This window comes from Perissodus microlepis, chromosome 4 (genome assembly GCF_051167445.1).
Source record: "Perissodus microlepis isolate ML-2025 ecotype Zambia chromosome 4, ASM5116744v1, whole genome shotgun sequence".
Lineage (NCBI taxonomy): Eukaryota > Metazoa > Chordata > Actinopteri > Cichliformes > Cichlidae > Perissodus > Perissodus microlepis.
This window is the reverse complement of record NC_140464.1, coordinates 6,465,783-6,492,932: the sequence shown is the minus strand read 5'-3', so window position 1 is coordinate 6,492,932 and position 27,150 is coordinate 6,465,783. Positions and strand designations below refer to the sequence as shown.

Below are 27,150 nucleotides of genomic sequence, written 5' to 3'. Positions count from 1 at the left end.
AAAAGCTACAGTTATGTATTTATTTACGTTGTATCATAGAAGTGGAGCAATGGGCACGAAAACAGTTTCCAAAACACGCGCCCACCCCGCTGGGCCGTGATGACGTCACGCCGCCACTATGTTTATTATGTGGTTTTTAAGCAGCAGCAGCTGCTAGCTAGCATTAAGCCTCGCCTTCAACCATGCGCTGATTTTACAGCTGGCAGGTGAGATCATTTGATGTTTATGTATACTGGTACATACGCTGAAGACTTTTATATGTCTGGCCGAAGCAGCTGCTCTGTCGGACAACTATTATGCGACAAAATAAATCGAACTATGAGAGCCGTAAACAACGGAAGGTCGTGTTTTTTTTCAGTTAGCTACTTAAGCTAGGTGGTAAGCTAAGTTAGGTCATAGACAGCAGCGTAAACTACAGTGTTGTAAGTTGGAAGTGCAGCAGAATAGCTTTCGTTGTGGCTAGCGTCTAGGTTAAGGCTGTACATCATGTGGAACAATCATGACAGGAAGAAAAAGAGGGGAAAACAATAATGACACGGCCCTGAATTAGCCGGATGGCTGGCTGAGACTTCCCAGCTACACGAAACAGCTGTTGACCAACCTTGGTAAATGCTACGTGTATTTCTGTAAAGTAATTCTGACGCCGATGAAACCAGGCCTTGATTTCTGAATTTGTAAATACACCTTGAAAGGTTTATCTTTTACCCCCTACTACAATTCTTCTTTAAAAAAAAAAAAAAAAAAAGTACAAATGTAAATATGCAACTGCATGCAGCTACTGAGCTTTGACTAGAGCTTGTCTACAAGAATAGAAGAGTAAATGCACAGAAAAACGGGTTGTAAGCATGAATGAGTGTCCTACACAAAAAAGTAAACTTGTTAAACTTCAAGAAGGAGGAAAAAAGATATTACACTTCTGTTTTCCCCCGTCATCATACAGCCTATGGGTTGGACACGTGGATCAAATCCTGTGTCATGTCGTTTTCATATGTTTTCAAATGGGCTGAAATTAGAAAATTGATCAGTAAATATTTTGACAGTTGAATAACCCAAACCTCTCCTTTGCCCAGTTCCCTTGTTTATCTGCTTTTCTAGTGTTTCATAGATATGTCAGTAATAAAGTAATTGTTTGATGCAGTAAACCTGGAGTGAGAAATTGCTATGAGACGGACGGTAGTTTGTCACAGTTAAGTAAACCCAGTGCTACCATATGGCTGTCTTGTTCAGTGTACTGTAAGACCTGTAGAGATCTCAGAGTGCAATTGACGTTGTTTAGCTGTAACTGAACAGATGTAGAGGACCCTTCTTGCTTGTTTGAACCCCCCCCCCCCAAAAAAAAAAAAAACCCGAATAAAAAAACAAATTAATATACTAGAGTATTTCATGGCTTCAACTATGGATGTGTGACTATAGTCTAAGTTTCCATTAAGTAAGGATAATGAGTCTGATACATTATATAACAACCCCCCTCTTGCTTTGTTATTTATCAGTTCATAAATAGAAGAAAAATTGGCAAAAAAAAAGGAGAAAAAAAACTTAACAATGCACACATTGTTTTTGGCTTAGGCTAAAACCTTTCTGTAGCGTGCCAAAAGGTTTGTGCAGGGGGAAAAAAACAAACGCAACAGTATTACAGCTGGCTTCCTTTGGATAATCTTCTGTCATGCCTACCACCTCATTCAGTGTCTTTGCTGTGCTAATTTTGGTTTTCCTTCAAAGAATAAACGCCAGATTATAATAGAAATTGTCAATGACCAGAATAACAGGAAAATTCCCAAACTTATTCCTAACTCAAAATGGATCTTTGAGTGGTTATACCACCCCTATTTTAGGCTTGAGTATATGAACCCTGATTAACAGTGGTTTTAAAAAACTATTTTTGTTATTATGGTGATTTTTATTTGAGGGGAAAAAAAGTAAACCTCTCTGGGGATAACAACAAATCACATATTTGCAGGAAAAAAATCCTGTTTTCATGTAGGAAGTTCTGTGTACGTCTACAATGTTATCTTAGAAAGTTTAGATCAGTTTGTTTAGATCATACTATCACATGCAGTATGAAGCAAACTGTTGAACAGGCTCTACAGCACTTGGAGCCACATTTGAAATTGTATGCTACGAAATGTTTTAAACCTGTGTTTTCTTCAGGATTAGAGGACAGAGATGGCAGTGTGTGCACTGACCATGTTGGATGGGATGGATGATGAGGTGACAGCAGCAGGTGGTGTATTGCTTCTGTTCTTGGCCCTCATCTTGGCTTGGCTCTCAACCCATGTGGCTGATCGGGGAGACCACATATTGGGCACGATCCTCACTGTGGGTGCTCATGCCTCTCTGATTGGACTGGGAGGCCATGACAACTACGGTGGAGGGTCAGCTAGTGCCGACACCCCTGAGCAGCAGACGCCTCCACCTTCTCAGGAGAACAAGCCGGATGAAGGAGAGCCGGCAGCTGACAGAGGAGAGGGTGAGGGGACTGTAGAGGGAGCCGAGGGGGTTTGGACAGATTTGTTGCTGGACATACAGAGCAAACAACCACAGGCTGGAAGACTGCTTGTCACTTCTGATGGAGAGGATGAGGAGGCTGATGAGGAGGATGAGGAGGAGGAGTTGGAGGAGGAAGTGAAAAAGGCTACAAAGCCTATTCCAATTTTGACCAGCACCACCTCTTCTCCTACCATCACCAGTAGTACCACTTCCATCTCTGTCCGTCTGAAGTTTTTGAATGACACAGAGGAGGTGGCTGTTGTAGAGCCACAAGATACAGTTGGGATACTAAAAAGGTTGGTAAAATAACTGTGAAAATCCACCAAATTTCAAGAATATCAGAATAATTCACAGATGATACACCCATTAGGAAGTTAGCTTAGCATAAAGATTGTGCTGCCTTGCAATGTTAATTTATGTTAACAAGATGCCACATATTACTCAGTCAGCTATAAATGTTCATTTAAGGCATATTTTATTACCTTTAGACAGAGCCAAAAGTTTATTTTATTGTCTTTCTGCTAAGTAAGCTAATTGGCTTATGTCTGAAACCTTGGATTGATTGTACAGGAGTGGTATTGATCTTCTTGTCTAACTCTTGGAAAGAAAGCGCCTTATAACTGCTTTAATTTCTCATCTCCATTCTTTTCCAGCAAATGTTTCTCAGGGCGGGAGCATCAAATTAAATTAATCTTCCAAGGCCAGCTGCTGCAGGATCCCAAGAGGACTCTGTTATCCCTAAACATCACAGACAACAGCGTGATCCACTGCCACATCTCTCAGACCCTGCATGATTCCAGTCCAGAGGAGGGGGCTCAGTCCGGAACAGGAGCAGGAGCCGGGTCCGGAGTCTCCAGTGGATTCAGGGCGGCAGGTGTAGCCATAAGCACCGGCAGCCTGGTGGTGCCTGTCTTTGTGGTGATTCTTGCTGTCGTGTGGTATTTCCGCCTCAACTACAGGCAGTTCTTCACCGCCCCTGCGACCATCTCCCTTGTGGGAGTCACTGTGTTCTTTAGCTTTTTGATATTTGGGATGCACAGCCGCTGAAAAGGCAAAGAAAGGGCACACACTTATAGTTGAATGTTGTGAGGTGAAATAAAAATAACTACAGCAGTGGGTGAGTGTCTGGAGAGATGTACTGACCATAAAGGGCCTCGGTGCAGATGCTGCAGCTGGTTTGAGAGCGTGCATTTGTGCAAGCGTGTGGGTGGTTAAGTGAGCCTGTTTGTGCATGTACAAAGATAAAAACATGAGTGTAAGTGCAGTTTTAAAAAAAAACAAAACAAAAAAACAGCAGTGAGTGAGCATTTGCTTTAACTAAAACCTAATTTAGTTCCTATTCAAAGATGTAGTGGTTCAGACCATGTTGTAATACTGGCTTCATCTCATGGCTCTTTATTGCTGTAAAATACTCATTATGCTTTCCTGTGCGCTATTCTTTGAGATGACTTTGTGTTTTAAATGTACAGTAAATACAGTCTACACTTACTACAGGTGAACGGCAGCCACCTTAACTAGCATTATGCACTTGAATTGGGAGGGGTAGCAAAATAGAATTCAGTTGACAACAATCTATCTGTTGACATCTAGTGGTAAGATTTTACATACTGTACCTTTTAAGAAAACAAACAAAAAAATGGCTTAAAATCATTTGGAACCACTCACTGTTGTGCTGCGTGTGCCAGTTTGAGTCTTTGCCATCATTGTATTATTTGAATGACTCGAGCTCTCTGTATGCAAATATAAATTGTACAACTGCCTCAGTGCAAGACTGTTTCTTTTATGCTACGTAGGAGTAGTTTAATTTAAACATTATGAAAAGATACTGTAAATATATTGTGTATTTTGTGTAAATAAAATTATACAATGAATCAATGTGCATCTGGCACTTGCTGTCAGACTGCTCTGGTTGCAGTTGCATCTCTTATTAAAGCATTTCAAAACAAACCCCTTCTACTAGCTCTTTGTGGTTTAAAGAAGTCAGTCTCATGGTATTGGTGTTTATTTATATACAAACATCAGTATGCATGGCAGTGGAAAAAAAAGGAAAAATAATTTATGTATCACATTGTGTTCAGATACAAGTTGTGCACACATGCACTTATTTGTGCTTGTGCATGGAAAAAAAGGAAAATCACAACATTGCTTTCTTTTGTCATTGCACTTCTACAGCACAGAAATACACAAAGAGCCACAAATAAACCACAAGCAGTTACCCTTATTCACAAACAGTGCCATGACCATTGGATCATAGTTACCAAATTATCTCTAACAGTTCATTTAACATTAGTGCACATAGCAAGATTTTACTGGACAGATTCAACCGGGCACAGTCAGAAATATAGGGAAAAAATACAAAATTGGGCTTTGGCAGATTGTCACGATTGTGAGAGAAAATTGAAAGCACTTGACTTTAAGGATTGTATTACATGACCCTCAAAACTTGAACAAATGCTTGAAAATAGAGAACCTGGTGAATGTGAACCCTTAATCAGCATCAACCGTTAATCCACCAAACAGTCTGGTACATGCAGCACCTCTGAGGTTGCAGATGTCGAGATCGCTTTCTGTTCTATTTCTTGGAAATAGCTGGTCCAAAAGCATCAAGAATGCCTTCACAAAGAGACATGATTGTATCTTCAAAACTGCCAATTACGCTGATGTTAAAAAAATGTAACAAATGAGTTTGGACAAAAGTGCCAAAATTCTCTCTCCGAGGGCCTTTTAGTGAGACAAAGTCACAAAAATGTCCAACCTCATGAAAGGTATATATGAAAATGCAACAAAAAAGTGCAAATAATGAAAAAATCAATTAAAATGACTGGTTTAAAACAGGGGTTACTTAAACTATTAAGTAAATCAATAGGTTGGCCTCATTTCAAACTCCACATTCTTATTCTTCGTATGATTAACAGTTGACAGTTAAAGCCCCACATTTCATCCATCTGAAATAAGTGACTTTAGCTCCTTTGATTTCTGGTTGGTTGCTTCCTGCAAACAGAAGGTTCTAACTATAGGTGGGTGGGACAGCTGTGTGCTTGAGATGACCTTACTAAGGATATCCCCTTCTTGATGAATCGCAGGTGCTTAAGCCTGGCACATTGGCAACTTTCCCCATGTTTAATATGAACATTCAATATACATGAAATAAAATAAGAATAAACAGAATAGGTCAACTTTACCTTCCCTCTTTATGAAATCCTGATTAAAATAAAGCATCCTGGATTTGCACTTCAGATTCCACTATAAAAACTGCATAAAGTCTTTGGGTGAGCAATTTCCAATTTAGAAGAAAAACAAATTCTTCTCCAAGACCTGAAAAGTACAGGACTTTGGCATCTACAATATGTAATAAACCTCATAATTTACATCAGACACTGTTGGTTACAAGCTTACAAAATGCAGCCTTATCGCTCATGGTCATTAACAACAAGCTGAACTGCTGGGCTGATCTACTTTTACAATGTAATCTACAAGCAAAGTGAGTGAAAGCACACAGGACAAGGCTTTCTAAGAAGGAAACAAATAAATGTTGAATTCATGATTTATGTCAAACATACATGTACTGTACATGTGCCCCAAAAGCCTACTGGCTCATCAAATATCAAAATTCTGCATTTACACACAAGTAATATGCACATCACCACAAAGGCAGTGACAAATACAAACTTAAATATACCGTTAATGTAAACGAGTTAAATATTCCAAATGACACACATACTTTCACAAGAGTCACATTCTAGGATGCATAGTTTTGTGAAAAGAATGATTACACACACATCAACCGCACGTACACTTACACACAGGCACGCACGCACACAAAATTGACATTCACGCTAAATGCAAATCATCATACAGACACACAAACACACACACACACGCACGACTGTGCAATACAATGCTAGAATTAAAAAGCCACCGATGAGTACTCCAGTATATGTGTGTCAAGTGTTGAACGTGTCCTTACGACCGAGTCTGAACACAAAGTCCAAGAAGAGGGGCCGGTCACAGGCTCACCAATGACAGAGTATCTGAAGGTTTTAGAATTTAAGGCCTTTCAATTTAAGTAGAACTTAAAGAAGAAAAAAATCTCAACTTTCACTACCAGCTTGTGGTCTGAAAAGTTTTTTTCAGTTCCAGGACATTGCAGTGTTTTGTATGAATCCAGGTGGTCTTATTATTGATGTCTTTTGTAACATCAAGGCCCTCCGTAAAATAAAATTTAGAGCACAGGAGATATCATTTACACACAAGTGGTTCATTTTTTTTCAAAGATTTATTTCTAAGCTTTTTTTTTTGCCTTTATTTCAAAGGATCGGCTGCAAGAGCGAGGATGACATGCAACATGGGTAGCATGTTCTTTATTTCTATATCTGCATAAAATTATGTTTTGGTTCAAATAATCTACTTTTACTACTTTACAATTTTCTTTAATTGGCTGGAAAGTTTTCTGCAGTGTCGTGTGGAAGCTCCTCATTGAAACAGCCGCACAAAGCGTCAACCGAATGCAGCAAGTCCTCCTCGATATCAGCTAAAGACAAATATATGTCGTAAATTACGTGTATAGCAGAAGTAAATTCTGTTTTACACTGGAAGTGAGCCAATCCGTTACTGCAGATACTCTGACTGGACTCTGACCGCAATTCTTAAACTCTGTGTTCATAATTTAGGAAGGACAAATCTTTAAATGTAGATGCCTCAGTTATCAAGGCCAAATGATTACTAAGGAACTTCTAAGTCAAGTTTCATCCCATTCAGCTCAGACCTTTAAAGCTTGGTGTGAAAGAAGGGACTTAATAAGAGGCGGCAAGGGCTGGTCTGACAAATTGGCTTATGCTAGTTTAAATCATCATAGATACTTGAAATAGGAGGTGCTGAGAGTTTGGGCCTCTTTTTTTTGGTCGATATACTGATATTACTCTGAGAGCTGCTGCTGCCGCCTCCAGCCAGGCTTCCACTCCCACTTCCTCCTCCTCCACTGTTCAATGGAAGAGATGGCTTCTTCTTTTTCTTGGGCTTCCGAGAATCTGAATGGTTGGTGCCTGCAACAAGAACAGGAATGTATTTTACTGATAAAGCCTACATGTCATAATTACTAAATGAGTGTCCCTTCCTTACTGGCTTTAGATGAAGCAGAATCAGTAGGTGAAATATCAGAGTCCTCCCACTGCAGGCGGCTCATTAAGGGTTGTGCATCTGGAATGTCAAAGCTGTCAGTCTCCACAGCATCTGCATCAGGCAGCGTTGGCCTGTGACATAAAAAACAGACACAGTAACACAGTTTTAGACAAAGCCACACACAGATACACACACAAACAAAATGTCTATATATCTGTCATGTAATTGCACTTTTCAGTTTAAGTTTCTTTTCCATCTCTATAATACCAATAACAACACCACAACTAACTAACTTACCTTTAATAATAACTCCACAACACAAATGCACATTTGCCCAACATTTTGCTTATAGTTGTTGGACAAATGTATCTTTGTGTGCTTATTAACACATGTCCTTCTTTCTGACCCACACTGGTTTTTTATACATGACTCCCTCTCATTGGGTTTTTGATTTTAGGTGAATACTTGGGGAAAAAAGAAAATGTCTCGAGAATTAAAAGAATCAATTTTCAAGCAAAAACAATAACATCAAAAACTGCTTATTATTGCCTCTATCAATAACAAGAGAAATAGCTTCATTTTCTGAAGCGTGTTCATAAAGACAAGGCCTGGAAAATTATACTCAACCATCTTTACCATTTCTGTCACTTTGTAGATGAAATATTTTATACATGAACTAAGATGATATTTCTGTTTAAAGGTAATTCTTTAAGCGCAGTCTACTCATCTCAGCTGTTAAACCATACCTTCAGACTAAGATGTATGGAGTGGGTTTATTATTATTTTTAGTAAGGCCGATAGGCTGTGGTGTTTATGATAACAAATAGTTACAAGTGAGGGTGCTACAACCACAGATTTTGGTGTCATGTTCCGGTTCACAGGACCAGAAAAACTTCCTGTGGTAGTCTATCGATCTTTCCCAGTGTTTAAAACTCATGCAGCGTTCAGTTCTGTTAACAATGGCTTCACAAGTCATTTATTACAGTGCTTTTGCATAAAAGTCGTTCCTGGCAAGAAAGGCGTCCCTCTGCCAGAGTATTCACAACACTGACCAGCAGCATTGCTCTGTCACTGTCTCCAGCCAAGGCAACCATATCAGCAAACAGTGAACTGTTTGAGCAAACACCTGCACGATGAGGGTAACAACACCAACTCAAACATGACTTTTGTCAAGTGCACTCTAGGTAGTGGTTTTGGTGAGGAACGGGTCAGGGTACACTCACGCGGACGGCCCCAGGAGGAACAACCTGACGGCCCTCCTCTGTTCGTCCGTGTGTTGGGGACATCGCTGAGACCTGGTGGGACACAAGGTGGCATTATACATCCCTGACTGATGGCCCGCCCACACCCACCACATAGTTTTACACATCTCCCTGCCTGCAAGCCAGCAGGGAAGGTGGGACGGACTGATGGGACACAGTCAGAGACCAACTGATAATGGGCTGTTATGAGTTATAAACTATTAGAGGTTATATATATATATATACACATACATACACACACACATATACACATATACATACATACATTATAAGTCTGTTGTTAAGACCTTTAAAGATTTGGCTCTTCACCTTGGAGAAAAAGAACAGGTCTAAAAGATCAATTATGAGTTGCCACTTGTGTTCCCTTGAGTTAGTTTGATCATACACACTTTTCTTATTTAATTTAAAAAAAACACAACTTCCTTATATTTATGTATTTCATTTTCAGCCGTGACTTTCAGTTTCAGACAACAGTTCTAAGCAATTAAGATTTCAAAGTATGAGGACGCTGACCTCAGAATTTAGATTCAATTAGATGGTTAAACCAACATGAATCCAGGTGTTATGTTACCAGAAACTATGCTGCAGGGAGCTACACAAAAGCAGCTGGCTGTTTTCTCAAAACAGAAAAGGTTTAATTACAAGTTAATCTTTGTGTCAGAGGCTTAGGCAGTAATTACCTGGTACACATCTTCTTTGTGTGCTCCGATATCACCCCACATTGCTGTAGAAACACACGATACTTTAATGATTCACACTTATATAATTAAATCAGTAGTTGGAACAATAAAAAAAATGACATTCTTGGGCAGATTCATGAAAATTGCTCACCGTCGTTAGAAGGGATCTGACTTCATCGGGGCCCAAGGTTTCATAACTGATGCCAGTATTATAGTTGTACTGAATTTAAAAACAAAACATAAACCTTTATGAGTATGGAATTTACAATACTTTATAGCCTAGCAATCAATTTGATCACAGGAGGATTTGTCACCTTGTAAGATTCGGCACCGACGCCACTTCCAAGCTCACCTTGAATGCATACGCACAAACACACTGTTCATGTAACAGATTGAGACCGCTAAAAGCAAATCAAAATTGAACTATAAATTCCATCTGCATCTAAAAGAAAAATATTTGCATTTCACTTTGAATTGTTTCCTACAACTTTGAGCTATGAACTTGGAAACTAGCTTAAAAAGCGAGATTAGCAAATGTATACACGCTGTGTCTTCACAGTGTGATCTGCAACAGTAGCTGAGCTCTGACACTGCTCAAGTTCAAGTCTAAGAAATGTTTTGAATCAGTAACCCACATTCATCAAAACCTCTTCACTACACTTAAAAAAACAACAAACCCCCGATAGACTCACCGTTTTTATGTTTCAGGGATTTGGATCTTCTTGGGGAATTTTGACTCTGCACAAACAAAAATGTTAAGATTAAAATAACCTTATAATACACATGAAAAATTCATTTATACTAACAATGTGTAATTAAAAAAAACATACCTTATCTGACTTTCTCTTCTTGGCTGTAAAAAGGAAATAAGAAATGTTTATTTTAAGTAACCACCTGGAGATTTCTTTCATCTCTCAGTACAATGCAATCACTCAAGTGCTCACTTTTTTTTTCAGCCCCATACGACCAGTCATTATCATTAAGGTCATCATTGTCTTCCTGATCACTCTCTGATTTGCTCATATTATTACTGCTGGCTAGCCTGTTAAAAGAAGATCAAATAATTGAATTAGAATTTCATGTATAACTTTGGATCACTGCAGGAATTTCTGCTTTATGACCTTCACTGACCGACCTGCGGTTGGCGATGCGGCTGCTGTTGCGTCCCATGCCAAGGCATTTCTCCAAATGTGGAGCAAAGCGAGAAGCTGCTATTAATCTTTTACAGTTGGGACACTCACACTCTTTGTTCTTCCACTGATTGTACACCTGCCCAAATATGTCCACTCCTGGTTGATCCACAATTTCTGGAGGGGAAAAAACAAAAAAACAAAAAACAGTAAGCAAACACATCAAAGACAGACAGAATAGAAACCAGATCCAACGGCACCAACCAAACTCCTTCATGCTCTCTTGGTCCGTTTCATCCAAGAAGAAATAGCCCTGTTTAACAGCTCGATGCACCTCAAAACACAGGCCCAAACAGGCATCTTCCACCAGCTCAGAGTAGATGTCATGGGCCAGGGCCTACAACAACAAAAACATAGTGTAACACCAAAGACAAACCCAATGTTAGGTAAATGCATGGGTACCTGTATGCACAGGTAATATCTCACCTCCAGCCTGGTGTTGTCTGGGCCTGAGAGGGGCATATCCTCCATTTTCATTTGAAAATCTCTATTGGAAGTCTCGACAGCAAGGTAATAAGATTGATATCTGAGGACTTAAAAGAGATAGGATGGAAGTGAAATCACAGCATGCTTGAAAGGCAACAGATGTAAGGCACACAGATTCAAGATACCAGTCGCAAATAACATACTTTAAAAATATGTATTAGCACTTGTTCCAGGTCTATCTTCATCCTGTTGAAAAGAAGAAATAATCGCTGGTCATGTCCAAGATCACCACAGAAGTTTCATGTAAACATATGATAATTAGCGGTACAATCTGACCACTGTAACCCCAAGCCTGAACTGAACATATCAGCACATATCAGCTACAGCAACATCCTGATTTTCACATTACTGGACATCACACACACAGAGAGAAATGTGGTTTTAACAATGTACTCTAACCAGCTTTAACATTACATGTGGTTGATTGAGATAAACAAGATACCTATGTATCCAACACGAAAGCTCAAAAATAGCTACATTTTACAAAAACACATTCATTTAAACTACCTCACGAACGACTAGCTAACGTTAGTAGAACCTAAACGCAGGTAGTGACAGTTCCTTAGCAAATTAACTCCGGCTAATATCACCTTTCATGGTTTATATCTGCTGGCCCCACTGCTCTACTAATATGAGCTGAAGGAAAGGCCTTTGTGGCATTCAAATACTAAGAAACAGTGTAGCGACGTTAGGTGTGTTTTAATTTCAAACTGTTTCCTCTTACCCTGTCATGCCGAAAACTCAGCCTGAACCGGGCAGTTTCTCTGAAGGAGGCAACATGACCGAGTCCATCCAAATAAAACGCGTTAGCAGGAGGCCCGGTCTTCAGCTACAGCCATTCTAATAACACGGGCAAAACAAAAAGCTCGATAAAAGTGTTTACTGTCGCAGGTGTCGGTTAGCAAAACTGACGGTACGAGCGAGAAGGCCGACAAAGCATATAAACCAGCTAACTTCCGGTTGTAGAAATAAAAATAAAAGCTTAACCTGCAAATGTGAAGCGAGTTGCTGGAACTCGACAAAAACAAAAAAGAAAAAAACAAAAACAAGAATACAGTCCATGTTGAAATCGTTAAAAAGGATAGAGGTTAAGCTAATTTAATCATTCAAATGCTTGTAAAATATATACAATAATGTAATGTAAGGTAATGTAATGTAAAGTAATGTTGCTACATTCAAAAATACCAATACACATCATTACTCATTTAATTTTTCTGTCACTATTTGCTATATTAATGTGCATTTTTATATTAACAAGCAAGATGAGGAAATGTATCTTAATTTTTAAAAATCTAATCTTTTAATTTCTAACTGAAACAAGAACAACATTTTAAAAACAATTGTTAGCATTTTTATTTAGCCGCATATCTTTAACAGCTAGCTACTTGCCAGAATGAATTTTCATATTTATTTTATAAGCTGTCGAGCTCATTTAACATCACAGGGCACAAACAGCCAATTTGAACTAGAAATTGACAGTAAATTGTGAAGAAAAACTTTATTGTTCATATATTATTTAATTATTTTGGCTTAAGGGACAGCTTTATAAGTAGGGGAAAACGGTAAAAGCTATGAAAATACAAATTTCAGTCTGAAATTTATGCCCTCTATCACATATTCCAAAGCAGTCCAGTGGGCCAGACTGTAATTTTCGTAGGGCTGATTCTGGCCTGGGCCAGCAGCAGACAAAATTAGCGCCACCTAGACCAGCTACACTTAAACACCTTAAACGGATCTAAGAAAACAAACAAAAAAAAATCTAAGGCCCTAATAAATTACATAAAATTATGTTTAAAACTGTGTTTAAAAATTGAGTACAGAAGAAACTTAGTGACTTTCTGGTTATATGGCACCCTGCATAAAAAAAAAAAATACAAAAAACCCAAAACAAAACAGAAAAAACTGTGGGGAGATTAGTGAGGTATTGAAGAGCGCGTTTATACTTTTACTTTGAAGGTACAGTTCGGGTGTTTCCGCTTTCACAGCGAGGTTCCTTTCAGCTCAGACATCCATAAATGAACGCTAGATTTTCGCTCTTTATCTACAATCTGTTTGTAGAGCCTGGGCGGGCTGAATGAGGTCATCACTTGAACTTTGTTAAATGACAGAAAGTATGTGGACACCTTAACATTACACCAGCATAGGATTATTGGACTCTAGCTCCAGCTACTTTTAAAACCCACAAGATTTTGGATTTTCTCCATCCCAGCTATGCTAGGTGAAGAGTTGGCCCTCCAGTTTATCTTTTATGTGTTGGATTTGGTTAAAGTCAGGGATTCACTAGAGGCCATTTTTCCATTTTGTGGAACTTGATATACACCACCAGAGCAACATCTGACATGATGAGTTCCTTGTGGGGGATCCTGCTTTACAACATCACATCAAGGTTTGAGTATTGCTTCAGTTTAGTCATGTGTAGCAGAACTACATTTGGGAATCACCGGACACCCCATGATATGATATTATCACAATACTTCACTCTACAGCCAGTATTTTTTGCCATTTTTAACATTTTGCAATTTTTCACCTTTTTACAAGTCAGATTGTAACTGTTTGCAGAAATGTTGCCACCTGTCAGATGACCTGAGCAATGTTTGTAAGTGTGCAACACTCTGACATCTGAGCAAATTGCAATCAGTTGCAGAATATGAAAAAATTCAATACAATCAGAAGGCAGCCACACTTTTTTCTTGTAGATGTCCTATTTTACTTATGCGACTGAGCCATTAGCTTTCCTTGAAGTAGGAGGTAGCTTTGTCAAGTCTAAGCGTCCGCTCTTGGATGTTTTTTCGGTTGAGTCGATTTCATGCAAGAGAGATGAGCCCTCTTGTCTGCAGGGTTTCCAGAATGTTGATATGCTGGCATGCAAAATATCATGATGCTATGCTGTATCCGTTCCTTCCAATCAAAACTGCTACAGGTAAAAAATTTTAGTGCAATTTTTTTACTTCGTGTGATCCATGCCCTGGATTCTGTTTGGTTAAAATGTATTCAGGACCATATATAACAATTCTTAAAACTGTAACAAAGTACTGATTTGTGTGCTGTCAACATATTAAATAAATCCACACTTTTAACTGTTAAAGGTCATTTATTTGCCCAAATACTTGAACTACAAGGACATAAGAACACCCTCAGCTATATAAAACATCAAATTCTGTCAATTTGTCAGCAGTACAAACTTGTAAAGCTTTGCTGTTTTAGATATCTCTATAAACCAACATAAGGGAGAGAAGAAACAACTAAAACAGGCGAATTTAACCAAAAATTCTCCCCCGTGAGTGAAAGACTCACTGGCCTTTGAAACCACAGATGAGGGCTTGCCAAAATAAAAGTACTAACAAAACAATAAGCACTCGATACAAAAACAGTATTTACAGAAAATTACAGTTGCTTTTTTTTTTTTGTCTTTTTTAACCCCAAGTCCACTGGCAACTCAGTTTCCTAATTCCCTTTTACAAACTTTCGTCATTCAAAAAGGAAATGCTTTGCTTTTCCCTCCCCCAGTTATTTAAATAGTCCACGCTGGTTTTATTTCAGTCTGTGATGAGATTCAAAATGGTCAAAATAAACCCATTATTAACAGATTATTAATAGTTGCCATGTACTTAATCTGTCTGGAGACCCAAAAACACAGTCACATAAGCCCATTTTTAGGTTTTCAATGACATGACTGCAAAGACCTTTGGAGAAAAAAAAAATAAAAAATAAAAGATTTAACAATATCTACATTCATGGTGTTGGTATGATATCCCCGCACAGGCACATACATGCACACTGCTGTCACGTCATGGTATGCAACTAAACGGCAAAAACAACACACATTAAAGCAAAGAAACACGCAAACGCCCTCATATATACAAAGTTCTGTGCATGCATGCACACAAACTCACACAGAGGGACAGATTTACAATAAGTGCACGCTTTTTTTGGGATAAGCATCAGAACAGAACCCATGTGGGTTACAGTCAATACTATTAAAACTCGGAAATAAAAATGGACGAGTCCATTCAGCTCAACACCCACGACGAGTCCAGATAGATCAAAACACAACTGCTCACAATTAAAACAAACCTGGTAGCAAATCGCAATTGAACTGTAAATGAAATGGAAAGCAACAGTTCTGAAGAAAAAGAAAAGCATATTTAACGTTGCTTTTAAAAACAGAGTCAGACTGAGCTTTAAATATGGACAAGTGTTGCAATTAATAATTACAACCTGCTCAATTAACTGAGTAAGAACTGTTAAGACTGATCGACTACAACACGTCAGTTTGGATAAATGAGTTTTTTCAGTGACAGACACATGGCAATGTGCAATGTCCTGGAAAGTATTCAACCCCCATTGGACCTTTATGTTTTATACTGGAACCATAACGGCTAATCCGGCTTTATAACTCTTTTACGGCCAAGTTAAAACAATCCCTATAAACCAATCTAAATTAAGTCCCAATATAAAACTAAACTGTTTACACAGTTTGACACTACGTTCTAAATCTGGAAGCCCAAACAGCTAGGTAGACATGAAAAGCACCAGCATGCAATCGCAGTCTTGTGTTTTAGATTCGTGTTTAATCTAGACAGAATCTAGCTGAGGGAATATTCCATCACGCCAAGGCTTAGATGAAGTCGATGTCAGTTCTGTATTGAAAAGCTTTACAACACACCCCAAAAGATGCAGTCTGTTAACTTCCAATAAATGTTGCTATGCTTCCTTACATCCCGATGTGTGTGAAAAGGTCCAATTGAATCTTTGTAATGTTGAAAAGCAATAAAACATGAAAAATCCAAGGATTGAATACTTTATAGGCAGTGTAAATTTCAAATGAAAAAACATGGGTATGTAACAAACTCTCAAATTTTCCAGCGACAAAAAAAAGACATTCATAATGGCTTGATTTTTTTGTTTTTCCTGAAAAAAAATACCACCTCTTTAAGAACCAAATCATAAAATCTACATCGTAAGTCGAGGACAACACAACAATGTTGTGAAAAAAAAAAAAAAAAGATTAAATGAAAATTTTTGTAGAGTGCAATTTTCCAGTACCCCGCATACCCTCCCCCCCTGCCCACCTTCAGGTGATCCACCGTACTGTGTTCTTTGGCTCAGCCTGTTCACAACTCAAGCCACCTGTCCTTAACTAATCATCGGAATAACAAAAATAAAAGACTGAGCGGGTAATCAATTACCCAACACATTAAAACTCTAACCTTAAACCACTGAAGCTGCAAGTCAAGATTGAAACCAGTGCAGAAATGTTCATGACATCACCAAACCAGTGGGATGCTGTTTTTGGCATACTGTCAGTGGCCCGTGCTGTGAGATGACTACTGCGCTGGGGATGGAATTGAACTGATTTCCAGATAGGGGCAGGGTCTCTCCTTCTGTACAGATCGCCAGCGCAGCAACATAAAGTGGGTGAGTGTGAAATGGATGAGGCAATGCAGGGGCTCCCTCTGGTGGTGGGAGGAGAGCAGGGTTGGCACAGTGGCAGAGCTCCCTGGACTCTTGGCTCAGCTCAGCGCTGCTCAGTTTGTCAGTGATGGCGCGTTTCAGTCTGAATCAGAGTCTGACGACCCCTGTGAGTTCGACTCACTGCTGCTGTCCTCCGACTTGTTCTCCTTGTCGTCTGCTTCGTCGTCCTCTTCGTCGTCTTCATCGTCGTCGTCATCGTCCTCCTTCTTTAAACAAAAAGAAATATATACACGCATTTTCAGCAAAAACTCAAAACCACTGGTTGCAACTATCTCATGTATCTGAGCAGAGAAAACACCCACGTCATCATCCTCCTCATCATCGTCCTCCTCACTGGAAGAGTCGCCTTCACTGGAAGCTTTCTCCTGCTCATCGTCGTCGTCATCCTCCTCATCGTCGTCATCATCCTCGTCCTCCTCCGTATCCTGCAACAAGTGATCCCCCCCCTTTCAGATAATGCTAATAACATGACTATAAAAAAATTAAAGTTTCTGCTCAACTCAGCTCCAAGACAGCAAACAAAGAAATGTCTGTACTCACAGATTTCTTGGCCTTTGCCTTGGGGCCTCCTGGTTTTGCTGTAGTTCTTCTTTTCTGAATGATTTGCGAAATAATAGATCATTAAAATATATCAAAAACAGATATTGCAATTTCAGCTGTTTGTAAATGCTAGCTGTTACAAATCAAAAACATTCCTTACTTGTGAATTATATTCTTTGTAAGTGTTTCTCTCTTGCGAAGACAAACTCTGTGAAAAGACGGAAATAGATTTTTCCAAATGTCTCAAAAACATCTTGCCTCCCACCCCACCAAACCCCCCCCCCCAATCCATTAAATTCTTCTTACAGCGAGCCACTGTTCCAGTTGGACTTTGTACTGCCTTTGCTTCTCCTCAGCAATCTTCTTGTAGCGGTCCTTGTCCTTCAGTGGTAACCTCTGCCAGCGGCTGCCAATCTCAGCCATCCGCTCTTTCATTGGGAGATGATTCAGCTCTCCATTGGACAGCATCTCCTGAGAGAACTTCTGATATCCATTTCTAGAGTCAAAGTAAAAGGAAAAAAAAAAGTCAGGCCTTCGAATTGGCTAAATCAGGCAGCACAGATGAGCTGAATGTCGCAAACTTACGATGGCGGTTTCTTGGGTTCACCCTCAAACTTCATTTTCTTCCCTGAGGCAATGGCAGCAGCAGGCGAGCGCATCTCACTTACTTCTCTCTGTTGAGGACAGGTAAATCAACATTTAGCTCTCACTGGTTTCATATAGAGAAACAGGAGATTTTATTGAGACTGTGTCCTAACCTCATATCTTTTCTGGTCCTCTGCTGCCTTTTTGATCCACATAATCTTCTCTTTTTTCTCCATGGTGCTCCAGGTTGCTTCCATTGCTTTCTGTGCCTTTGGCCGGTCGTTCTGCAAACCACATACAGGCATTAAATCCATTTCTGGGTATGTTGTCTGTGTTTCCAGCACTCTGTCATCAACAGCATTACACATCTGTAGCTCATTGTTAACATCAGCATGATTATTAAGTAAATTTCTATTCACAAAAAGATTTGCTATTATACTGAATAATGTGGGCTAAAATACAACAGCTAGTTTGTGGATACCTTAAATCTGGCCAGGTAGTCGCCTATAACACTCTGCTGCCAGATGTCTTGTGCATTTTTGGGCGGATCTGGGAGTCGACTGCGGTCCTCTTTTTCCTTCTTCTCCGATTCTGCCTTCAACACCGATTCTAAGCGCTTAAACTTCTCCTAAATCATTAGAGGAATCCAGCACATCACAAAATAATTGAAAAATCCCACTTTCAGAATAACCTTTGAACTTGAAAGTCTACCGATGCGGCATTTCTGTTCCATAAACTAACACGTTACCTTCTTCTTATCTGGCAGCTCGTTCCACATGCGAGCAAGAAGTCTTGTGATCTCACTGTCAGCAAGGTCTGGTCGCTCCTGCTGCAGTTTGGGACGTTTCTCCTCAGCAAATATGAACATGGCTGAAATGGGTCTTTTGGGTTTTTCTGGATTTGCCTGCACGTTCCACGTGAGAATATCAGAATAATACATGAAAGCATCTATGTAAATAGAAATATAACTGTAAAGCACACTTGAATTTAAAATTCTTATTAAAATGTTATTGCATTACGCTGCAGTTTTCTCTTTCTGTACCTCTGAAAAACAGACCGATTGGCTCTGTCTGAATAGTTTCGCACAAATATATTTTCCTTGCCTTTATACCTTTGCGTGTTAGGTGAACATGTAAACAGCTACACTATATATCAGAAAATAACACGGAACAAAATCTGACTCGAGCATACATTACATTGCTACACTGACAAGTTGTGTTTTCCTTAAATGACTGCAAAAACATAAAAAGTTGCTGTATTCTGGGACATACGTTTGCTTTAGAGTTTTTCTTTTTAGATGCGGGACTATTGGCTCCAGTGCTTTTCTTAAAACCAGTCTTCGCCTCACCCAAGACCCGCTGCTGCTCCTCCTCTGATATACTCTACAGATGGACAGCAAATAAACCACACATAAGAAACACTTCCAGTAAAAACAAAACAAAACATGTAAACAATGTTTGAGACTTACACTGAGAAATCTGTTCATCTCAATTTCATACTCTTTTTTCCTCTGAAAGAAAAAAAGACAAAAAAAATGTGACAATTTAGATAAACTTGCTTTATTTATTGACTTTTTCCTCTCAGTTATTCATGATTCTCAAGTCACCTGTTCGCAGCGTTTTTGGTAGGCGTCCTTTTCACCCTGCTTTAGCAGCTTCCACCGCTGGCTACACATCACCATACGCTCTGTGCTGGGAACGTCCTTCATGCTCGACATTAGCTCCGCACAGAACATCGAGTAACCGTTTCTGAAAGCATTCAAACACCACATGTTAAAACCAAATATCCCGCAAGGGCAGTGACCTACAAAAATCCCCTCCCTCAGATGTGTCAGGAGAGTGTTTGTAGCCGTGACTCACGGAGGAGGTTTGTCAGGACGGCCGTCAGATTTGTCCTTCAGGTGCCTCTCTGCCTTGGTCAGGGTGGACTTTACGATGTCTTCCTGCGTCATATTTAACTCCGGATGCTGTTGGATGTATTCACGCATCGTCTCCTGGAAGATCGCAAAAAAATCCTCACAGTTAAAATTTTCTTTTGTCATCTTTTGTCATCTAAGGCAACCACACACTGATTCTTGTCTCACCTCATACTGCTTCTGCTGTTCCAGCGACTTGGTGATCCATTTGAGCCTCTTTTTGTCAGAAAGCTGCGTCCACTGTTTGCCAAGACTATCTTTAATGTCTTTGGTGGTCGCCTGGGTGAGACACAGAAAAAGTTAAAATCTCTGAACGCGGCTAAAAGTTGCATTCTGTTTGTTGCGCAGCTAAACTCACATCAGGGTGCAGCTTGAGGAAGGCCTTCTTTTCGTGGTTGTACCACAACTGTTGGGGCGTCTTGGGCTTTTCTGGTACATTTGAGCCTTTTTTGGCCATGCTCTCCACCAGGTCTGGATGCTCTTCCCTGTTTAGGCATCATAAAAAATGTATTAAACACAGGTATTATGCATTTTAGGCTTATGTGTTATGACTAGTTTAAAAAAATAAAGTAGTAAATCATCTCACCTGAACTTCATCATACTTTGAACAAATGTTTCCTTATCTCGTAAGAAGTCGTCAACATATTTTTTCTGTAGTTATGAAAAGAAACGTTATTTTTCCAAGGATATTTTTTTGGGGGAAAAAACATGATGGTCAAAACAGTGGTGTTCGTCTTTGACTGACCTTCTTTTTATCAGGCAGCTCCCGATACTTCTTAGAGAGGATTTTAGTGAGGTCCAGGTTGCTCATCTCAGGGTGCAGCTTTGCATACTTGGCCCTCTTCTCCATAAAGAAACGGAAGTATGGAGTCAAAGGCTTCTTGGGGAAATCTGGGTGTTTCTGCATTTGTGGGAGAGAAAGGGGACGGCATTACTTAAGCCTTGAACTCCACTAACACAACTGGTAGGCCATAAATCATGTGAATGTTGACTTGAATTCACCTTTATTTTCTTGCCCTTGTAAGGGTTCTTTATGTAGTCTTGAGCATCAACTATCAATTCTGTCAGGGTCCTGAATTTACGAATCTGTGTTTGGCAGAAAAACAAAACGGAGAAACTCAGAAGACTTGACTTAACAGAACAATCTGACTTGGAGAAAAATCGATACAAATCAACTCACCTCTTTCGACACCTCCTGCCATTTCTGCTTGCACATCTCAGCTGTGTAGGAATTGAAAGCAACTTTCTGCCAGTCCAGGTGGGACTCTGATGTTTTGTATTTAGTCAGGTCTTTCTGTGGAAGAGCCACTTTCATGGCCTCCAGCAGTTTTAAAAGGTCATCCTGCGCCCATACTGTGAAAATGTTAAAAGAGAGAGAGAAGAAAGACATGAAAATCACAAAGGAAAAAACAGATCTGCCCAAAATGTCTTTCAAATTATACATCCTTTTGTGTATTCTGACAAGAAAAAAATAAAATTACTATTCTATTCTTACTATTGGCTTTAAGTTGGTAAACCATATATTCTAATCTAATCTAATCTGAATCAAACATTCAGTTTTAATTGCTGTAATTCTTAGAAGAACTAGTACATTAATCAAGTGTAATACTATGGTCTTAACATACAAGGTTATGTAAAGTGCTGCCTTGCCATGATTAATCTACATATCAACTCTGTTCAGAAAAACTTGATTTAGCAAAAAACCCACCTTGGTCTTGTGTCCTTGCCTCCATTTCTCCATTCATTTGCGGATATTCTGTCTTGGATCTGCGGAAAAAAAAAAAATCCCATAAGATTATTTAAAAGCATATCTTTTATATATCGACTTCAATCAAGAACCAATCAGCAGTTTATAATATACATATTCGTGTATATTACCTTTAACCAGTTCGTGATCTTTAAAAAATAGTAATTAATGTTATTTTGTCTTATTTGTATAAATGGGCTTAATTACCAATTAAAGTGGCTAATTCTTCATAGAAAAGTAATAATGACGAGTCAAAGTCGTTAAATTTAAATTTGGCTCGACATAATGGTTTATGTTCATTACACCGCCCCTTAAACGTTTACGCTACATGGTGAGACATAGGCTATTGCTTGTGACGGCTTCAAATCTCAAATAACACTGCGGAGGGCTTCAACTAGCACATCTAGCTACGACAACAGGAGTCTCCGTCGAGCAAATTTTGCCAACCGGAATTTGGCGTATTAGTACTGTCCTTATTCCACAACAAAAGTATCGTGGACACACAGGAGCGACCATTTTCTCGCCTGGTCCGCTCAGTAATGGAGGATTTTCTGTCGGAGCTGAGGTTGGGGAGGATCCACGGAAGGAGGAAGCGTATGGACGTGGACGGACGGGCAGCTGTAGGCGACCAGCTGACCACGGACGAGGGATCTGCTTTCGGTCTCCGAGAAAGGGGAATGGTAGCTTGGAAGCACTGCAGCCAAATGCGCCACTCGGCAGAGGCGCCTCATCACCGTTGGGCGCTGATCTAGCTCCGCCACGCAAAACCTATAATCTTCTCCTCGTAGTGTTAACTGAGACCGGAGCGATGAAATCGAAAATAACATTCGTTTACAGTAAATAAATGTGTTTTAAGGTTATCTGCAGGCCGTTTTTATTCACGTTTCAGGCGTTTCAGAGTGGGATTTGCTAGCAAAATCCAGAGCATTCTTCAGCGAGGCGTAACCGAGCTGTGTTCCAATGATGGCGGCTGCTTGTTGTTCATCTTGTCCTTGATGGCCCCAGCTCAATGTGGTGTCCACCGTGTGACCTAGCTACATTTAAACGATCGATTTCACCATTTATGTAACTAAATAACCTCCACATTGTATATAAATAACTCTTGAAACATAAAATCTACCTTAAATTTAATTATTATGACAATATGCGTGATATAAATTTGAGTGTTGAGGTATTACACGAGCAAGGACGATTTGACACACCGAATGCGGCTAAAATTCGGACATTTTCTTATAACTATTTTTAGCTATGCCTTTTTAAAGGTTATTTAATACAAGGATTTAGGCTTTTTGGCATCTAAGAACAATTTCGTGTCCTGCAGAGTAGACCTGGACCACATTAACATTAGCTGCTGTTTACAACCAATCATCTAAATCACGTAACGGTTTTTATTTAGCTGCCTTTAATAAAAAGCAGCTAATTTAAATGGTGGACAGCGGTTTAGTAACAAATTGTAAAAATGCCCGTAAATATCGTGGTGGCTGGAAAGACTTGCGGAGGCGCAGGAAGAAAGAAGAAAATGGAAAATGTTTTTTAACGGGCAAATGTTATCGCGTCAAACTGATTTTTTTTTTGTTGTTTTAAAACCACGATTCAGTTTTAACCGTAGCTGCTTACAGTTCCGGTTGCAGTATTGTAGCATTAAACGGCATCTAAAATCGTTAGCTAAAGCTCCGAGGAAACATGTTAACAAACCGCGGCTGAGTAGCTTCTCTGGCGCGACAAACAGCTCCAGGTCCGCCATGCTTCAGCTCTGCTCTACAAGGAAACCTACCGTGACAAGGTCCAATGGCGCACTGCAAACACAGAGAAACGGAGCTTAAAACTAAAGCCAGGGCGTCGCAGACTCCCTTCCCTCGATCCAAAAGCGTTTAAGCGAGGGCAAGAAGGCGGGTTCTCCGAGCTCGGTCGTCGGAGGTTCTGGGCTAGCCAGTAAGAGAGAGGGGGAGAGAGAGGGCGAGTCTCTGCACGGTGAGATATTAAACTGAGATCCCTGATGGCTAACCGAGAGAGGCGGCTGGCTGTTCCGCCAACAGCCGCATGGAGGTCTCGGCGCGGAAACCACCGTTTATTCTCCTACGCAAATACTCCCTGTATAGCAGAAGCAGGCGAGTTTCCATGAAGGGGTTAGCTCAAAAGAGCCTTTTATCGTGTTATTTTAAAAATAAATTTATCACGTTTACCCCGGGGTCTTACATCCAGTTCCTTCCCCGCTGTTTGGGACAAGAAATTCGGGTATGGCCGCCGTCGTCTGTACCCTACCACCGTCGGTTTATTTCGCTACTACAAAGAAGCTGCCGACCGAGTCGCTTTACGAGAAAACAAAAACATGCATTAAATGTATATTTATCGCGTTTTGGTGGCTTTTTCGCGGTTTGTTTATCACGTACGCGCATTGTATATTGAAACCGATCGGCTGTTGTGTTGGCTTACCTGTCTCTCAGCGTGAGCCTCGGTGTCGCTGTGGAGGAAGAAGGGGAGGGTTGAACGATAGCCAGCACTGCGCCGTCGGTCCTGGGCTCCAGTCCCCGCAGAGATGGTCCTTCCCCCCCGCCTCCATCTCACTCGCCGTCTCCCTCCACTCAGCGCGCAGCAGCTCTTCTCTCTCCATCCAACCATTTCGCTACGCCGAGACCTCCACATTTTTTCCGATCTCTCAGTTTGAATACAACCGAGGGCGATTATTTTTACTCCCGCAGGCCGACCCCGTCACATCTGCAGCCGAAGTTTGAACCCACCGAATACTTTATCGGGTCACCGAGAGTGCAATGAAAGCCAACGTTTTACAGGTGATTGTAAAATTCATGCAACTCAATCAACTCACGTTTTTCCCTCAGATTTTTTTTATATCAACTTAAAACCGAAACTTCACAAATTTTACTTAGAAACGCCAGATTTCCACTTAAAATATAAATATTAAAGTGGTCTATAAAGCAGAAACCGCGCAGTTTCTCGCTGCTCCTAACCTCTTTTTTGTATATTGTAAGCGGCTGTTTGACAGCTTCATTTTGGTCCAGCATGTTTTGCTTTTCAACTCCACCTTGTGTGTTTGTGGGCGGAACCCCCGGCCATCCAATCCAGGCAGTCCGATTCAGGGAAAACAAATGACTTTCAGGCCCTCGGCCTTGTTAAACCGTGTTGCGTTCCCATGGTGTAGGAAAAACGGGTATCTTTGCATGTTCAGACAAATGAAGACATGCTTGAATGAATAAGTCATATAGAGCTGATCTTAACTTCACGAGATGTCACATTACCTATAGAAAACAAACAAACAAAACTCATTGTAAAGAGGCAGGGGACTTAGCAGTGTGTAATGAATGTAATGTAATTAAAATGTAAGACTCAGAACCAAGGGCGTAGATTTGGTTTTGGCATTGGTGGGGACGGATGATTCAACCACTGAACCCTGCCCTGTTTCTTTTTTTTCCTTTCTGTCTTTGCTTCTTGATTAAAAAAAAAGAAGGAGAAATATACTTGCCTACATATGCTATTCTGCATGCTTTTAAACCATTTAAAATTACAGTTCATAGTTTTATATGTGAATTATATAATGTTAAATTACTATTAAACAAATGACTGACTAAGTATTTTAGGCTTTAGTTTACTTCAGCCATATTCCATATAAATCAGGTATCATACAAACATAAAAATAGCTTCAAATACAGTCATGACAATAAAAGAATATGACTTTAAGAACTTAACAACATTAGTTCAGTTATAGTACACCAACATCTCTAACATATTAGCACTAAGGGAACACTGAATGACCTGGTGGTTTTTGTCCATAAAACTACTCATCTAAGATTACCACAAAAGATCTCTCAGCAAAATTATGCAACATTTTAGGCACACTACACTATTGCCCCTATCAAATCAGTGAGCTGGGATTTTTTATTCTAAACATGAACTACTGTTACAGCAGACATGGACTACTGGTGCCCCACACAACAACTCAATGTGGACTATGTGAAGGAGCCAAACACATGCCTGCTCCTCTCGTTAACTGAGATAAACTGCTGGCATATTTGTTTTACATCTATACTGTCCAGTCTCTCCTGGTGGACATGGCATACAGCAGCATTGTTTAATCTCATTTGAGTCATTGTTGACCTTAGCCATCTTTTTAGTCTTCTGAGAGCACTGAAGCTTCTTTCAGCCTCAGTACATGCGTTTTATCCTCAGATTAAAATGATTATTGTGTGCTTGAAGTGCCTCACCTTTGGCCCTGGCTCTTGCCCTCTGACTGCACTAGGACATATTGCTACCTGATAAAATAACACATGGATTCGTGCCATATAAAAAGTGAGACATGTCAATTCAGATTCTTTGTCAAATATACACTAATGAATCAATTTACATCAGCAGCCTAACAATTGTCATGATAATAAATACTAGTTAATCTATAGCACCAAATCATCAGTCAGTCACCTGTGACCTCGCCTCTTCACCTCTGTCTGAGCTACAACATGGCAGAGCTGCCTCTGTCACCTGATGAATAACAGTGAGACATTCCAAATACATGCAGTCACACATGTGCTTCAAATACAGTAATGAACCACCAAGTCATCATCCAATTTCACCTGTGATCTTGTATCACCATTACTCTCTATCACCTGACAAACAGGACATACATGACAATAAGAATAAAATGTGTAGCTGCTTCAGTGTTTCTGTCAATTTGTGCAGATCTTGACTCATCAGTAATGTTTGTAGGGTGAGTGCAATTTTAAAACAATTTGTGCAAACTGCACTCCAAGGTGGAATATTTGCAAAATCATCACTACCTCATGATATTTTGTCTCAAAAATTAACCCTATGAATATGTCAGTGCCATTAGGAAGAAATTATTGTGTCACCAACATTTTAACGTTAGACATATAATTCTAACAGCCTCTGTAAACTAATATCCTGGCTTGCTCGAGGCTGCCGTTTTCTCTGACGGTTTCAATCAAAATTAGAAATGCTACTCTGGGAGACTGAGATAACTAATAGTGCTGCCTGTTGTGCATTTAGTTTCCGAAATACTTTTTTATATCCAGGTTCTTCCTTTTTGCTGCCATCCTCCTCTCCTCCTTGCAGGTCCTCGCAGCGCAGGCTTGCAGCTGCTAAAACTAAACAGAGCTCCCTGAAAGGCACAGCCAATCACATTGCCCATATTTGTCACATGAGGTAGGACTCCAGTAGAGAACGTAATTTAACTCTTTCTGCGCCGCTGGGTGAATGAGACGTTGACGGATTGTTTTTTTCTTTTTATCGGGTTTGTTTTTCTTTACTCGAAGAGATTAAATTATTGGTGGGGACAATTGAATAATCGCTGGATATTGGTGGGGACATGTCCCTTCCGTCCATGCCAAATCTACGCCCTTGCTCAGAACAAGCAATTTACCCCTTTCCTACCGTGATCGAGGATTTTAACTATTTGTGTCGCAGTTCAGTTTGCCTCAAAGCAGCTGCACTATTTAAGGAATAGGGAAATCCAACTATGTTTGTCTTGATTGGATATTAGAAACATTATTAAAAAGTGACATCATGAAATAAAAAATACATAACAAAGGGCGTATTTTACAACTTCACGGTTTTGCATGTTGCGTATCTATATATTATGTGACATGCCATTCAACTAAACATGTTTTACTAGTCTGAGAAAGAAAGCAGTATTCCGTTT

The 27,150-nt window shown here is 39.9% G+C and overlaps 3 protein-coding genes across 4 annotated transcripts; 1 reads left to right on the top strand and 2 right to left on the bottom strand.

Moving 5' to 3' along the window:
- Window positions 1-97: 97 nt before the first annotated feature.
- Window positions 98-4,330, top strand: tmub2 (transmembrane and ubiquitin-like domain containing 2). Its single transcript, XM_084925292.1, has 3 exons — window positions 98-206; window positions 2,149-2,783; window positions 3,141-4,330. Exons 2-3 carry the CDS (start codon window positions 2,164-2,166, stop codon window positions 3,532-3,534), a joined length of 1,014 nt encoding a protein of 337 aa, XP_084781418.1. The 5' UTR covers window positions 98-206; window positions 2,149-2,163; the 3' UTR covers window positions 3,535-4,330.
- A 143-nt stretch (window positions 4,331-4,473) lies between these two features.
- atxn7l3a (ataxin 7 like 3a) lies at window positions 4,474-12,188 on the bottom strand. Of its 2 annotated transcripts, none has more exons than XM_084925290.1 (14): window positions 11,948-12,188; window positions 11,367-11,409; window positions 11,164-11,235; window positions 10,942-11,074; window positions 10,683-10,854; window positions 10,492-10,589; window positions 10,378-10,400; window positions 10,240-10,285; window positions 9,862-9,899; window positions 9,699-9,767; window positions 9,548-9,591; window positions 8,829-8,900; window positions 7,606-7,736; window positions 4,474-7,529 (listed from the first exon to the last, which is right to left on the bottom strand). In XM_084925290.1, the coding sequence occupies exons 1-14, from the start codon at window positions 11,953-11,955 to the stop codon at window positions 7,324-7,326; spliced, it is 1,155 nt and encodes a 384-aa protein (XP_084781416.1). In that variant the 5' UTR covers window positions 11,956-12,188; the 3' UTR covers window positions 4,474-7,323. The 2 variants fall into 2 exon arrangements, with proteins under 2 accessions (XP_084781416.1, XP_084781415.1); XM_084925289.1 differs by having other exon boundaries at window positions 11,164-11,270; window positions 11,948-12,187.
- A 2,106-nt stretch (window positions 12,189-14,294) lies between these two features.
- Window positions 14,295-23,554, bottom strand: ubtf (upstream binding transcription factor). The gene is made up of 21 exons (XM_084925288.1): window positions 23,260-23,554; window positions 21,447-21,505; window positions 20,919-21,091; window positions 20,741-20,824; window positions 20,484-20,639; window positions 20,325-20,389; window positions 20,097-20,223; window positions 19,907-20,017; window positions 19,683-19,816; window positions 19,430-19,571; window positions 19,292-19,333; window positions 19,095-19,205; window positions 18,572-18,727; window positions 18,305-18,451; window positions 17,997-18,107; window positions 17,824-17,912; window positions 17,545-17,734; window positions 17,399-17,446; window positions 17,239-17,292; window positions 17,001-17,123; window positions 14,295-16,904 (listed from the first exon to the last, which is right to left on the bottom strand). The coding sequence occupies exons 2-21, from the start codon at window positions 21,481-21,483 to the stop codon at window positions 16,776-16,778; spliced, it is 2,229 nt and encodes a 742-aa protein (XP_084781414.1). The 5' UTR covers window positions 21,484-21,505; window positions 23,260-23,554; the 3' UTR covers window positions 14,295-16,775.
- Between the last annotated feature and the right edge of the window lie 3,596 nt (window positions 23,555-27,150).